At 35.3% G+C, this 16,308-nt stretch overlaps 1 protein-coding gene across 2 annotated transcripts in view; it reads right to left on the reverse strand.

The window, feature by feature from the left end:
• The window catches only part of LOC123247512 (myosin-1), a 32,923-nt gene extending 16,615 nt beyond the window's left edge, over window positions 1-16,308 (reverse strand). Inside the window, exons 1-17 of one of the 2 annotated variants that reach the window (XM_044676425.1) lie at window positions 16,090-16,308; window positions 15,862-16,005; window positions 15,614-15,770; window positions 12,969-12,996; window positions 10,932-11,040; window positions 10,747-10,839; window positions 10,554-10,617; window positions 10,254-10,352; window positions 10,062-10,165; window positions 9,846-9,984; window positions 5,681-5,799; window positions 5,379-5,528; window positions 3,773-3,943; window positions 1,942-2,247; window positions 1,758-1,829; window positions 596-683; window positions 389-506 (exon numbers count right to left, since the gene is read on the reverse strand). In XM_044676425.1, coding sequence (XP_044532360.1) covers window positions 389-506; window positions 596-683; window positions 1,758-1,829; window positions 1,942-2,247; window positions 3,773-3,943; window positions 5,379-5,528; window positions 5,681-5,799; window positions 9,846-9,984; window positions 10,062-10,165; window positions 10,254-10,352; window positions 10,554-10,617; window positions 10,747-10,839; window positions 10,932-11,040; window positions 12,969-12,996; window positions 15,614-15,770; window positions 15,862-16,005; window positions 16,090-16,293 — 2,165 coding nt within the window. In that variant the 5' untranslated portion in view covers window positions 16,294-16,308. Of the gene's footprint in view, window positions 1-388; window positions 507-595; window positions 684-1,757; window positions 1,832-1,937; window positions 2,248-3,772; window positions 3,944-5,378; window positions 5,529-5,680; window positions 5,800-9,845; window positions 9,985-10,061; window positions 10,166-10,253; window positions 10,353-10,553; window positions 10,618-10,746; window positions 10,840-10,931; window positions 11,041-12,968; window positions 12,997-15,613; window positions 15,771-15,861; window positions 16,006-16,089 lie in introns of both variants that reach the window. The other variant, XM_044676424.1, reaches the window with a different exon arrangement.

Below are 16,308 nucleotides of genomic sequence, written 5' to 3' on the forward strand. Positions count from 1 at the left end.
TGTCCCACTATACAAATAGAGCAGACATTAAGCACTATGATCATATAATAATGATATTCTCCTACTTATGTTTTTTGTTATATATTGAAGGTGGTTTAGGTCTTTAGATTTATTGAGCTAAATTTGTCACTAACATCTTATTACATTGATTTGTCTCTTGATATAAAATCAAAAAGCTGGGGTCTTTTTTCAATTCTAAATTTAGAGCTAGAAGGGAAAGTGAAATTCAGAAAGGAAATGATTTCTTAAAAGGCAGTCAAGTCTATCTCATCTAAAGTCAAATCCAGTGTTTTCACTACTCTGTTTAAAGTGCTTTTCTTTGAAGAGCAGAATTATATTGGTAAGTAACAAATATTTTAGGCTAATTCATAATGGAAAAAAAGCTGACCTCTGTTTGAAGTCAGCATACAGGATTCGGCTTGGGAATCCTTTCCGGCAGATTCTGATGCCTTCTAGCACACCATTACACCTTAGCTGGTGAAGGACAAGTTCATGTTCCATAGCACCTGAAACAATTAAAACTCATGTGGTTATCATAGCCACAAAATAAGAATCTAAAAGTCAAGCACTGAATTTTAATTCTAGAGGTCCTTACCAGGAGTTTTGGTTTCATTGGGAATGATACATCGCACAAAATGAGGATGAGTGCTTCTTAGGTTGGTCATCAGTTTGTTTAAATTTTCCTAGGAGACCATATAATAAGAATAATCGAATTAATATATTATTTTATTCATATGATATTAGATAATTATCATGCTTTTATATAGATTAAGATGCAGAAAATTTTCAAAAAATTGTATTTCAGAGTAACTGAATCCAATACTGGTTCTGTCATTTACTTCCTGTGTGACCCATTTGGCAAATCACTTTAATATCTCTGGGTCTAAGTTTCCTCATTTGTAAATGAGGGAATTGGACATGGCCTCTAAAATCCATTCCATCTCTTAATCTGATTTTGTGGAATCTTGTATTTTCTATAGTCAATCTATATCACTGCATTTGCTAAGGATTACAGAACCAATTTTTTCTAAAAATTTCAGTTATTTTTTCTAATTATCATTTCATGGGGCTCAGTTCTTTTATTTGAAAAATGAGTGTGTTAATATTTAAGGCCCATTGTAGCTCTTAATGTATGATATTAATGTACCACTGAATATTTCTGCAACCATCTAATTTCAGCACTATAACAACTTTCTTTTGAAATGTAAACTCCTTGTGGGTATGAACTACATCATTAAAAAAATTTTTTTCTGGCCCTAGTGGCACAAGCATATATAGTAGCTGCTTAATAAATGTCTATTGAATAATAATGAATATATGCCTTTATCCTTTTAATGACTCCCAGCTTTTCAACTCTTTTATTTCCCACTGCTGAAAAATTCTCTCCCGATTTTATTGTGACTTCCTTAATCTATTCTCATGTCTACATAGCCCTATCCTCTCCACATATCCATGGAATTCTACTCTTTATCAAGTATCAATACATTTTGAGTATATTAATCTTACTATCTTTGTCTGTTGATCTCTCTTCTGACTTCCACTGTATCACATCTTTCTACATAAACAATCAATTAAGAATCTGTTGTTATTATCAAATAAGAATCAATTATTAACTATCTATTATGTGCCAGGCATCATGTGGGTACTTACATAATACATTATTTATACCTATAGATTATGTAATCTCGTTAATTTTTCCATTAACTATAGAGTAATTTAAAATTTGAAACATTATAGATGGAAAAAGAATATTGTACCCTGAAAAGAGCTGACACAGTCTGGAAAGAGGAACCCTTCTTCTTACCACCTTTCTTTCCTCCACCACCAGCCTCTAAGGTGAAAAAAAAACACATGTAATTAAAGTATATTTCATCGTCTAGGGTAATTGCAGCTTGTATCATATAAATATAACAAAATGTTAATTATACAGAAATTACCTGCTTCAGCAGCAGCTGCTCCAGAAAAGAGGAACGCCAAAGTTTTCATTGAGGATTTCTGGTACAGTCCAACCACGGTCTCATTCAGGGGGTCTTTGTTCTTATCCAGCCAACCAGCAATGTTGTAGTCCACAGTTCCAGCATAGTGTACCAGGGAGAAGTGGGCCTCAGCCTTTCCTTTGACAACCTTGGGTTTCTGGAAGTTGTTGGATTTGCCTAGATGCTGCTCATACAGTTTGTTCTTGAAAGATGTGTCTGTTGCCTTGGGGAACATACACTCTTCCTCCAGGATGGAGAAAATGCCCATTGGCTGAAAGAAGGACAACAGATATAGCCTGAGTTGAGGCTTAAGTGAAAGATACAACATGGTATAGAGACAAGCACTCGGGGATTTTTATTGAGAGGACCTGGGTTCAAATCCTTCCTCTATTATTTCTATGTTGGGTAACTTTTGACAAGCCACTCGGCTTTCCTGGGTTTCCTTATCTTTTATGCAAAATAAAAGAGTTGAACCATGTGGACTTGATCTTTGATGACCCTTCTAGCTCTAAATCTATGATTCTCTGATTTGGTATGTAGAATATATAGAAATAATATTGTAAGTTCATTAATATTAATCAAGGTAATTGTAAATGTGCCTTGGGTGAAGTTCCAAGGATCTGCCATGTTTATTAAAAACTTTTTGAAAGGTCTCAGATTACAAAGTCCATATCCCCCAATTTCCATTAAAATTGACCTAAAATGCAAAAAAAAATTCTTATATACAAAAATCCCCAAATTCCATCTTTTTAGAGAAAAGAAAACCTGTCTATCAACCTATCTACTTACGTATGTATACACATATTTTAAGTATTATTTACAGATTACATTACAATCTAATAATAGATGCTAACATTTATATAGTACTTAACTATGTGCCAGGCACTGTGCTAAACACTTTATAATTATTATCCCATTTGATCCTCACAACAGCCTAAGGGAAAATAGATACTAGTCTTATCCCCATTTTACAGATGAGAAAACTGAGGCAAACAGAGGGGTTTTTTTTGTTTGTTTGTTTTGTTTTGTTTTTAGTGACTTGCTTAGGTTCACAGCTATAGATGTTTGAGGCTAGATTTGAGCTTATGTCTTCCTGACTCTAGGTCCATCTCTTTGTTACTCTGCCATCTAGCTTCCCCTAGAAAACACATTCATACATATGTATATATAACATATACACATATGTAGAAAGAATGTATTTATAAATAACTAAGCTAAGGTTTAGAGAAGCAACTTTCTCAAGGTCATCTAGATCAAGGGGCAGAGACAGGACTCAATCTCATGTTCTGTGTGAGAGGTTTTGAAGCTAAGAGATAGGGAGAGCTGGTCTTAGAGTCGGGAAGACCTGAGTTCAAATCCTGCCTCTTATACTGTGGGACCTGGGACAAGTCATTTAAACTCTCATCGTTCCAGGCTACTCTCTAAAATAGAGAAAGTTCTTATATGTCTTATGTCTTATAGAATAGAGTTTCCCTTACTGGGAATTCCCTATTCTTGGACAATCACAAGCATGGTTCAAGTCTAAATATGTATATGTAGGCATAAATGTTTGTGTATGCATATGTATATGCATATGCACATATGTGATATTATATATGTGTCTATCTATCTTGTCTGTGTATTCAAATCCAGGGATTATTGTATGAAAGATTTTTTTGCTGATTTCATTTGTGAGAAAAAAAGCAAATCTTTAACCATAGCATATGATAAAAAATATTATCTTTCTCTTTCAAAGGCCACAGTCAGTTTTTATTGAAGGCCGTTAAGCTTTCTGATTAATCATTGGCTAAACACACCTTCTCAATGAGTTCAATGCAGGCAGCCAGGTCCATCCCAAAGTCAATGAACTCCCACTCGATGCCTTCTTTCTTATACTCCTCCTGCTCCAGCACAAACATGTGGTGGTTGAAAAACTGTTGCAGTTTCTCATTGGTGAAGTTGATGCACAGCTGCTCGAGGCTGTTGAACTGAATACATATAGAAGTATCTCATTTACATTGCATCATTAGAGAATGAGATGTTCTGTCTAAGTTGAATATTTTCCAGTATTTTAACTACTTGGGAGAAAAACCATGCTAAAATGTATCAATACTTCAGCGAGTTCTTAAGCAGAATACACTGAACATAGTTCAATTTCTTCTTGACAATTTATTCATCACTAATTCAAGATCAGGGGCAACATGAGTTCTAAGATATAATTATACAACAATGCCTGTGGGTACTATTGAACTATGCAAAGGCTGTTTAATGCTCTGTTCAACATCTACAGACTGCTCTGCTTTTTGAATTCTTGCACCTGCTTTTAAAAAAGTTTTTCTGTCTCTTTCCTTCCTGACAGGCTCTCAGCTGTCATTTTTTGTTTCTGTCACCATGCCTGATTCTAACAGACCTATCCTTCTAATCCACTCTGTGTCCTACCAGTTACTATAATTGTTTCTTAATTAAAAGTAGAGATTCTTCTAGATATAAACTTTAGTAAATGGACATTGAGACAATCTTACTATGCTACTTAACATCTGAATGATTTTGCCAACTTGCAAACTAGAATAGGAGCTTAAATTAGGTCCCTTCCAGTTCTCAATTTTATGTTCTACTTTCTAGATAAATGAAGTCTCCTGACAAATAACTTCCTCATAAGTGAGGCAAATGCTACTATAATTTCTCAATTATAAAATACTTTTCATTTTTTAGTAAACATTCCCAAAGTTAAATATGATGGCATAGCTTTATCACAATGGTTGAGTTGTAGTCCAGAGAGAGAGAAGCAATCAAAAAATTTTTCCATTTATTTTGTCATGCCCAAATATAATTTTATAAATAATCTACTACAATATTTCTCTGACAATGCAATGTTAGTAGTCCTGATGCTATAACATTCCTTTGATGATTGATTGGTCATCCACTTTCCAGCCCTGTTTTGAAACTTCCACTAACACTCGTTCAAAGAACTCAGTGAACTTTTCCCTTAGCTTCTCACTCAGCTAACAGTGAAGTGTATTTCAGTATTTGAGATAACTTTCTCTGTCATACCATCCACCTGCTGGTTTACACTTTCAGCTCCTAAAATCTTTGAACAAACTAACCACTTTTCTTTAATAAAAAAAAATACCACAAGAATGATTGAAATCTTTCTTTTGAAACCAATCTAGATTGCTTTTATTTCTTCTGTCAGTGTACTTGGATGGTTTTGACATATCACCATCCTGTCTAACCAGATGACTTCTCAGATTTCATCACATCTCAGCCAATTATTACTCAACTCTCTTTTATCCAGACAAAATTTGAGACTAGGTTTTCCACTAAAACATATGGTTAATACCTCTCTCAACCCCAGTTTTCATAGTCATCTCATGGAGAACAATCTCCAAAACCCATAAAATTTCTAAATTACTATTAACTCACATCAAAGATCTCAAAGCCAGCAATGTCCAGGACGCCAATGAAGTACTGTCTGGGCTGCTTGGTGTCCAACTGCTGATTGATACGAGTGACCATCCACAGGAACATTTTCTCATAGACAGCTTTAGCCAGGGCACCCACAGAATTGATCACCTTGAAGTACAGATAAGTCAATCAACATAAAATTGCTGTCTTAATTAGAGAACTGCCACACATATTTATTTTGTATGTATAATTAATAAATATTTGTTCATTGCTTGATTGACTAATTGATAACTAAATCTATATTTAAGGAACTAATTTACCTGCTGTACAGTCTGGCCTTTGGTAACATATTCATTGCCGACTTTTACTCTAGGGTAGCATAAAGCTTTGAGGAGGTCAGCAGAATTCAGACTTTGGAGGTAGGCAGCCTTATCAGCAACTGTGAGTGAAGAAAGAAAATATAATAGGCCATAGAAAACTATTTATTTGATTTTCTATTTTATTTTTAGGTATTTTTATTGTCATGTAAAACACATTTCCATATTGATCATTGTAAGAGCAAATTCATACATAACAAAAACCCCAAAATAAAAAAATAAATACACTGATGTGAAAAATGACTCTAACAGTTCTTTCTCTGGAGGTGGATAGCATTCCCTGTCATAAGTCATTCAGGATTGTCCCAGATCATTGCATTGCTGAGAGTAGCCAAGTTTTCACAGATAATCATCATATGATATTGCTATTATCATGTATAATGTTCTCTCAGTTCTGCTTAATAATTTTTATTAGATACAGGCAATTCAGTTTCCAAGGCAGGTTTTCAACTCAGATTTTTCTCTGACTCAATTCCAAGGCTCCATCCACTGTACCATGCTGATCTTGAAAATCATTTATTAAAAACAAACTTTTTAAACCTCTCAAGTCTTATCATTGTATAGCGTGGACAATGACTCTCAAAGTCCACAGCAAGCTCTGGTGAGTCTAACAAACTTCAAATATAGGTCCAATTACAAATTGTATATTTTTATCTGTTAACCGGAATAACTGATTTAAGAAAATGTTATCAAGACCTTGACCACACGATAACAACATTTTTTTAGTAAACCTCTTCCCATCCTTTTACATATTCATGAACTCCGAAATTCCTTACCTTATAATATTTTATCATCTTATCTTTCCCTTAAAGATTATAAAATTCTTTTTTCCTCACCATGACCTCCAGTCCCTCCATCTCCTAATTCTCTCTTATCCCATCACTCCTATACTGCTTATACTCTTTCCCCTTTCCCCATCTTAATCACTTAATGAACCGGTTCAACCTATTCTCCTGAGCTCTTGCTTCCTTATCCTATTACAAATCTTGTCCTGGCAAATCCAAGTCTTAGATGACTACCACTCTCTGATGCTTTTGCTTCTATTCACATGTTGCTGAACATAGCTGGAGAAAATCATAAAACTGTGCTGCTTGGGTCCATTATAATCTTATTTTCACATAATCTCAACTGGTCTCTCATTGCAGCAAGGCAATCCTTTTACTCTTCTTTAATTGAATCACTAACCAATTCACCACAGTGACTTTTCCTAAATTTTCATTGTTTCTCAAAACTCTCATTTCTCCTTTCCCCCAACCATTTCAGTTTAAAATCTCAAATCATATTTCACTGAAAAACATTAGGGTATTCACTGAAAGTTTCCTCTCATCATCTTTATCTTGCATTTACCCAGATGTCTTCAGCCACTATCTCTTCCTTCTCCACTGTCTCACATTCTTCTTCTTGCCAAAGGAAACCCCTCTGTATGCAAAAGTGATATCATTCCATCTCATTTTCTCCAGAAGATTATCTCTAATCTCACTAATCTTTAATCTTTCCTTGCTTCACTGCTGCCTATATGTGCCCATTCTCTCTCCATTATCAAAAATTCCTCACATGATTAATCAGCCCTTACCTGGTTTCATTCTATATCTTTTGTGGCTAAACTCCTTTAGAAAACCACTCATCATCTGTGACTCCAACCCTCCACTTTCCTTTACTTTTACTCTCATTAATTCTGTTTTCTGGCTTTTGAACTCACCATGCAATTTGAAAATGTTCTTTTCAAAGGCATCAGTGATCTCTAAATTATCAAGTAGGATTCTCATTCCTTATCCTTCTTGACTTCTTTGTAAACTTAAATACATAGTCATATTCTACCCTGGATATTCACTTCTCTCTAAGTTTTCATGATATTGCTCTCTTCCTCGTTCTACTTTTATCTATTTGACCACTCCATTTTGGTCTCTTTTTCTTCAAACAAGTTACCCTTGCTACATATAGATATCCCCCAAGATATCTATGCCGTAGGCTGGCTGTCTTTTCATCTTCATCTTCCTCCATACTATTTTGCTTGGTAATCCTATCAACATTCTTAGACTCAATTATTATCTCTATGCAGACCGTACTTAGATCTATTTATGTAATCCTAACCTCTCTTCTGACTTACAGGTCTTGTATTTCCAACTACTTATTGGACATTTTGAACTGGATGTAATGCAGACATCTTAAAACTCAGCATGTCCAAAACTCTTTATCTCTTTATCTCTTCCCCAAAACCCTTCTTTCTTCCTAACTTCTCTCTTACTGCAGAGAACACTATTATCCTCTCTGTCATCTAGGCTTACAGCATTATTGATTCCTAATTCTCTCTCCTACTCCTTATCCAATCTATTGCTAAGACCTGTGTATTATACATTTGTAACATTTCTTACATAAGCCCCCTTTTCTCCTCTGACTGCCTAGACTAGCTATATGCCTGGACTATTATAATGGTCTTTTGGTTTCTTTCCTTCAAGTCTCTCCTTAATCCAGTCCATTCTCCACTCAGACACTACAGTGATTCATATGATTCCCTCTTCATTTAATTCCAGTAGCTCCCTATTCCTTTTAAAGTCCTTCATAGCATGATCCCTTTCTACCTTTCCAGTATTATTCTTATATTTGACAGTCCTTTACATATTCCATTCTAGCTTCGTTGTTTTATATTGAAAAAGATATTCTATTTTCCAATGATATAGCTTTTTATTGGTTGTTCCCCATGAGAGAAATTTTCTTGCTCATTATCTCTTCTTCCTGACTTTCCTTATTCCCTTCAAATCCCAATTAAAATCTTACTTTCTTGAAGAAGACTTTCCTGGTTCCCCTTAATGTTAGTGCCTTTCCTTTAACTTTATTTTCAATTTATCATTTATATGTCTTTTTTCCCCCATAATTGTTTGCATAGTATCTCCTCCATTAAATTGTGAGTTCCTTCAGGGAAGGCATTGTTTTTGTCTTTCTTTTAATTTCCAATGCTTATCAATTACCAGAGTACCTGGTACATAGTGAGTTCTTAAAAAATGTTTGTTGGCTTGACTTTATAATTATCTACTAAATCAAATGTGACAATAAAGCTAAAATGTTGTTGAAATTATTGAACTATTTAAAGGTTTTTGTTATCATTATTAGATTTGTGTGAGATGAAGGGGCACTCCTACCAATGCAGTTGTAGATACCTGAAACATTCAACTACTGAAGGTCTTTTAAAACAACACAAAAAAGACTACAATGGTTTCAAGACTATTTTTCAAACACTCCTTGACAACTCTGCCTTTAATTCAAATATACTCACAGAGATAGCTTTCCATAAGAATCACAGGATTTTAGAGTCAGAAGGAATCTCAAAGAGCATCTAGTCCAAGCTCCTTATTTTATAGATGAGAGTTTGTAATGTGTTCAAGGTTACACAAAGAGAAGAGCCAAGATTTAAATCCAGGTCTTGAGATTCTCTCCTTTTGAGTACATAATGTTGTCATCTGTGGCCTATCTCTTCATCATAAATTCAGCAGTAATTCTTAAATATTTGAATACTTAATTCTTAAATATGTAGAGGTGCTACATCCTCCATGATGCCTTTAACCTCTGAGCTTTTCCATTAATTGTCAGTATCACTCATTAAGTATTTAGTGCACTCTAGAACCAATCTTTTTACAGATTTATATCCTAACTAGTTTAAACACTCCTTGAGATTAGGGACCATGTAATATACATATCTTTTTTATCATGTAGATGCTTTCATCACAGAGTTCTTCATATACTAGTGATAATCAATAAATAATAATTATACTAGATAATCAGTAAATAACTTTTTTAAGCCCTTACCTTCCATCTTAGAATCAATACTGTAATTGGTTCTAACGCAGAAGAGTGGTAAGGGCTAGACAATGGCAGTTAAGTGACTTGCTGGGGTCAGATTTGAACCTAGGACCTCCCATCTCTAGGCCTGGCTCTCAGTTCACTGAGTCACCTAGCTGCTCCAAGTAAATGATTTTTGATGATGAGTTTCCTTTTTCTAGAGGAAATTTTAAGAATACAATTTCAAGGGTAACATAAGTTGAGGACAAGATTCCTTTTTTTTCCCCAGTTATATTTGCAGTTATTTGAAAGTAGATGAGGATTTAGTTAATACCTTCAGTGCCATCTGGCTCAGCTTGTTCCTCTCGCTGCTTTTGCTTGAATTTCATGTTCCCATAATGCATTACAGCCCCCGTAAGCTTGTAAATGGATACTTTTTCATCAGCACTGAAGCCCAGGATATCAACAGCACTCTGCAAGGAATTTAGTTCTGTAATTCTATATATAGTACTAGAAAACTGGTTAACTTTGTCTCCTTTCATTTACTTACATCAGTAGCAATTAGCTCTTCCTGGTCATCAATGCTGGGAACAGTTATCTCCCCTTGACTAACAAAGGCATAGTCATATGGGTTGGTAGTGATCAAAAGCATCTCTGTAGGTAAGGAAGAAGGTATGTCTTAAAATATTGGAAAACACCGAACTGTTGTTAAAAGCTATTTTCTTTTTCCTCTATTAATTACCAATCAGTTCTGGTTTTTTGTTTGACATGATCTGATAAAATATATGGTAGCTTCTTTCAGCCTTTAGCTGGAAGGTAACCCTAGACTTCTCCAGCAGATCTGAAAGAGAATGCATAATTAACAAAATCAGAAGTTAATAAAGAAATTCAGATTGCATAAATTTATGATTCATTTTTTAAAGCTATGGAATTTGTCAAGGGATTCAGGAAATCAATTGTAATCTGCTGAAATCCACTTACTTCTGGGATAGTGCAAAGTAACCCCAAAATACTTTTTTTGTGGTTCATTGTAATTACTTACATGTTTCAATGTCTGCTGAAGCCAGTTTCCCAGTAGTACCAAAGTGGATCCTAATAAATTTACCCTTGAAATGGAAAAAAAAGGATAGCTATAAAAATGTAGAAGGTAAACAAATATGTTTATTAAATTGTTGGCTATGCCAGTAGAAATAAATACCAAAGACTGGTTATTTAAAAGGGATCAAAAAACTTACAAATCGAGAAGAGTTATCATTTCTCACGGTCTTGGCATTTCCAAAAGCCTCCAGCAATGGATTGGCGCTAATGATTTGATCTTCTAGTGTCCCCTTAAAAGGAACAAATTATTATATCAGGGGTTTTATATGTACACCTGAGAACAAAGGAAGAGATTTTATTCTAACTCTGGGAACAGACTTACCTGCATCTTTCCAGGCTCCTCCTTCTTCTTCTCTCCAGTCACTGCAATTGTTGCAAAGTACTGAATGACACGTTTGGTGTTAACAGTCTTTCCAGCACCAGATTCTCCACTACCAAGCAGAAATCATAATAAATATAAGGTCAAGAGCTTCAGTCAGAGAAACAGTAGTCATCCTAACCTAGAAGCATCTTCCTACTAGTACAAAACAAAAAACACTGGATTCAAGCTCTACATCTATGACCCTTCTTTCTCCAGGTCTTTACCTTGGGTACCTGACATTCTTCCAGCTTCACACTTAATAGAAGTAGAAAAATATGGAATTGGCAGTGGTTTTGTCCAAGGAAGTGAGGGAAAAAGAGATGTACGTGATAAGCACAAGTTACCCACATTGTGGTCACTACTAAAATAAAATTATTTTTTATTAGAAATTTCCATAGAATTTATTTGCACCACACACACATAATAATGAGTAGCATTTTTGTAGCACTTTAAGGTTTGCAAAGTGCTTTACAAACATTGTCTTATTTTATCCTCACAACAACCCTGGGAGGCAAATCCAATTATCCCCATTTTACTGACAAAAAAAAATGAGACAGACAAAGGTGAGCTAATTAGTATAAGTAGAATGTCTGAGTAAGGTAGTAAGTGCCTGATGTAATATCTGACTCCTCTTTCTGAACATACAGCACCCTATCTGCTGTGCTATCTAGCTTTCGTTTGGCCATATATGCTACTTTGCATTGTTATGTAATGACATATTTCTTATCTTTCTAACAAAACTATAAGCTCCTAAAAGGCAGAGATCATTCCTTGTATTTCTTTTATTTTCCCTTTCTTTACTTCTCTCCATTCCATTTTCCACAAGGCATATATATATATATATCATTCAGTACCTTCTTATTGAAAAAGAAATCACAGAATGTTAAAGCTGAATTTAAATTCTAGTCAATACCTTATATTACTAGCATTTGTTAAGCACCTACTATGTGCCAGACACTGTGCTAAGCTCTGAAAGCATTTTGCTATGCACTAGGCATTTTCTGTAAGGGAGAAAATTAAGGTACTATAACCATTTTTCTAGATGGTGAGAAATATGAAGAATAATAGCTCTACCTTGCTCTCAACGAAGCTTAGAAATACAAGGACCAGTCTATCTTGAGCAGAGCCTGATAATAACTTTCTTTACTAGCAGTCATGACATTTTTTCAACTAGCTACATGTTCTGGAAGCTGCAAAAAGATCCCTATACTGTGCATTGCTCTGGGTATTCTTTTTAAAATGTGATATCTTCTATTCGCTAGTAAGTACTGTGAGAGTTAAGAGAGCTCCCTTTCTGGAATAGGTAGACTAAAACAAAAATAAAAACACAGGTTTCTTATGATTCAAAACTTCAGTGCTTCTCATGTTAACATTTATGTTAATACTTTTAAAAGACACATGAAATAGTAAACAAAACTAAGATTTAGAAGTTCTGGATTTGAATCCTAGCTTTAACATTGTTAGTATGATCATTAATTGTTCAGCCTCAGTAAAACAGAGCTATTAGTATTTGAACTATCTACCTTTCCAGGCTTTCATAAGGAAACTGTTTAGTAGGCCTTTAAAGTGCTACATAAATGCAAGTTGTTATTATTTCAGATCAAACTCAGCTTCTCCTCTTGTTCTTAGTAGCTCATGGACCAAGACTAGGCTGGAAGTTCCTTGGGTTGTTGCCTGTATTGTAAAACAGCATGCCAAATGCTTTGTAAACTAGTCTCTCTCTCTCATTCTCTCTCTCTCTCTCTCTCTCTCTCTCTCTCTCTCACACACACACACACACACACACACACACACACACACACAATCTCTCCAGGCCCCCTCTGATCATAATTCTATATTTAGATGAATCTAAAACTTAGATGAAAACAAAAAGTGCTGTGTAGACCTGCTTTGATTTTGCTTCTGCTTTGCTAAATGACTGAAGAAATTTTCTACTTTTCTTGTCTTGTTTTCCTAACTGCTAAAATGCCTCAGTAGTATTAGCATAAAAATACTTACGTGATTAAGATAGACTGATTCTCCCTATCTGAAAGATAAAAGAAAGTGAGGGACATTTAGCAAGTGAATAACCCACCTGTACTGACAACCTGGCAAAGACATTTTGACAGTCAATAGAGTGGTGTATTGGATTTCAGTGTCAGCATTTTAGTATGAGTATTTAGTACTCAGTCAACAAGCATTTATTAAGCAAATGCTATATGCCAGACTATCCTAAGTGCCAGAACAACAATGAAAGGCAAAAACACAGCCCCTGCCTCAGGAAGCTTACATTTTAATGATAGGGATATATGTAAACAACTAGGTAGATTCAAAATATCTACAAAATAGATAAAAAGTACTCTGAGAGCACAAGGCATTAGCAGCTGTGATGGAAGAGTGTATGATGGAGGGTGGGGACCAGGGAAGACATCCCGAGTTTTGAGATGAGTACATTCTAGACATGGAGGACAGTTGGAGAGAAGAGATGGAGAGTTGTATTTGAGGAATTGCAAGCAGACTAAAAGAACATATTCTAAGAAGACTTAACAAGGCAGGACTGTCATAAAGAGTTAAACAAAGTAGTTTAGATATAATGAGAAGTCACTGGAGGTCCTTCAGAAGGATTTTGCTTTTGACCCTAATTCTGTTTCTAGAAGAGCTATTGTAATAGCCTCCTAATTAGACTTCTTGTTCCCTCCTCATACAGATATAAAATAATCTACCTGTCTCTCACACATATCTCTCACCATGTCTCTTCCTTGCTCAAAAATACAGACTCTCTAGTAATAAATGTATTTAAGATCCAGTGGAAGTATAAAAAGGAAAATAGAACTGTTCAAAACTGGAATGAGTTGCCTCAAACTTTGGTTGATTTCCATTCACAGAAGGTCTTCAAACTGAAGTTGGAAGACTATAGAAATGTTTTATTTTTTTTTAAACCCTTAACTTCTGTGTATTGGCTCCTTGGTGGAAGAGTGGTAAGGGTGGGCAATGGAGGTCAAGTGACTTGCCCAGGGTCACACAGCTGGGAAGTGTCTGAGGCCGGATTTGAACCTATGACCTCCCGTCTCTAGGCCTGACTCTCAATCCACTGAGCTACCCAGCTGCCCACTATAGACATGTTTTAATAAGAATTAGTGGGGGATATTTGTTGGACTAGATGGCCAGGGAGATTCCATTCCAACTCAAGAATTCTGAAATTTTATAATTTTATGAATTTAATTGAATGTATTAGACCACATCTACATCAGTTTTATAGGCTTTTGGAGACTGTTTAAATTATCTTTTTTTTTTAAATTGGATGAAAGCTTATGATATAATGAATTTTACTCCTATCATTTCACAAATCAACAGAAATACAAAAAAGAATTTTGATGGCTTTTTAAAAAGGAAAACCCTTTATTGCTTGAATGTAGGTATATAAACTTTTCTCTCAAAAACTTCTGTTTGTGGTGAGAAAGCATAATATGGTTATCTCCTTAAGCATACAAACACACACATACACATACACACACACACACACACACAAACTAGCTTGTTTTAATTTCTGTTATCACATGTTAGATTAGCAGAATTGTCCCCCATTGTCACTTGTAGGCTTAATTTGCATTTTCTTCCAGGCCTTGATTAATTAGAACAATCAAGACTATAGGAATATCATAGGAGTCAGTGCTAGAAAAGACCTTAGAGATAATTTAGTTGAACCTTCTTACTTTACAGATGAAGAAAGTAAAGCCTAGAGAGAGGAAGTGATTCTCCCAAGGTCATTCAGGTAGAAAGAATTGTGTGGTATATGGCAGAAATGGGATTTGAATCTAGGACTCTGATTTGAATTCAGGCTCTTTCTACTCTATGTCTCTGGTAAATTATACTAAGTCATGTTTGAGCTTGTTGGCTTAGTTGGTATATAGTAAAATATGATGCTAATTCATGAGACTAAGTTTGGGAATTTTATCTTCATGTAAACCAGTTAACTTCCTAAAGGAAGTGGGAGCAAATTCTATTTCTTGGCCCAGACTATACCCCAAACTCTGGTCAATTATCTCATAAGTGTTTTTTGTTTGTTTGTTTGTTTGTTTTAGCCCTTACCTTCCATCTTGGAGTCAATACTATGTATTGGCTCCAAGGCAGAAGAGTGGTAAGGGTAGGCAATGGGAGTCAAGTGACTTGCCCAGAGTCACACAGCTGGGAAGTGTCTGAGGCTAGATTTGAACCTAGGACCTCCCATCTCTAGGCCTGGTTCTCATTCCACTGAGCTACCCAGCTGCCCCCTATCATAAGTGTGTTTTGAGTTAAAAGCAAGACCAAATGAGAAGTAATGGATGGATCGGTACTATACATCACTAGTACTAGAAATTCAAAGTTTATGCCCTTTTGAAAATGGGCCAATGATGTATTATCTTTATGCATATAATATAATATATTTTAAGAACTCTTATAATTTCTAAAAATGGCTGACAAATAAGTAGTAAAGGCTCTTGAGAGCTTTGACTTAAAAAATAACATCCTGATTGTTCTCTAATAGTTGTCTCTTATTCTGAATTTTATTACTCTTTGCAAAGGGCACATAATTATAAAGAGATACTATAAATAAAAGCCTCAAATACCTACTATACACAATAACTGATGACATAACCAATATTACAAACAACTGAATCACTCACCAGTTAGCATGAATTGATAGGCATTGTCAGAGATGGAAAATATGTGGGGAGGAGCCTCCTGTCGCTTTTTGCCCCTGTAGGCAGTTACCACCTCTGCATTATACACTGGCAGCCACTTATAGGGGTTGACAGTGACACAGAAGAGGCCTGAATAGGTCTGCATGAAAAAGGAAATAGAAGCAAAGAACAACCAACTAAATAAAATGAAAATTTTCAACTGAAAAGGAACTCTTTGAAAATATACTCACATAGATCATCCAGGCTGCATAACGCTCTTTGAGGTTATACAGGACGGCTGGTTCATGCAAATGAGTCATCATGGCCATGTCCTCAATCTTGTCATATTTGGGAGGGTTCATAGGATAGATTTGATCATCTTTAACAGTTACAGTCTATCAGGGAAAATAGAAAAACAGGTGTGAAATAAATGAAACAGGTACAAAGTATTTGTAATCATCTAAAGAGAGTTTACTCACCGTTCCTCCTTCTGTCTTCACTGTCACCTTTCCAGTTTCCCGACTCTGAACTACAGCCTTTACAAATGATTCTTTAGCATCCACCACAAAGACAGATGACTTAGCATCAAAAGGCTTGTTCTGGGCCTCAATCCTTTCCTTTTCAGACTTTCTGAGATAAGGAGCGGCCTCCCCAAAGACGGCCATTTCAGCATCCGAACTCATGGTTGCAGATGATTT

Source organism: Gracilinanus agilis, chromosome 4 (assembly GCF_016433145.1).
Source record: "Gracilinanus agilis isolate LMUSP501 chromosome 4, AgileGrace, whole genome shotgun sequence".
Taxonomy (NCBI): Eukaryota; Metazoa; Chordata; class Mammalia; order Didelphimorphia; family Didelphidae; genus Gracilinanus; species Gracilinanus agilis.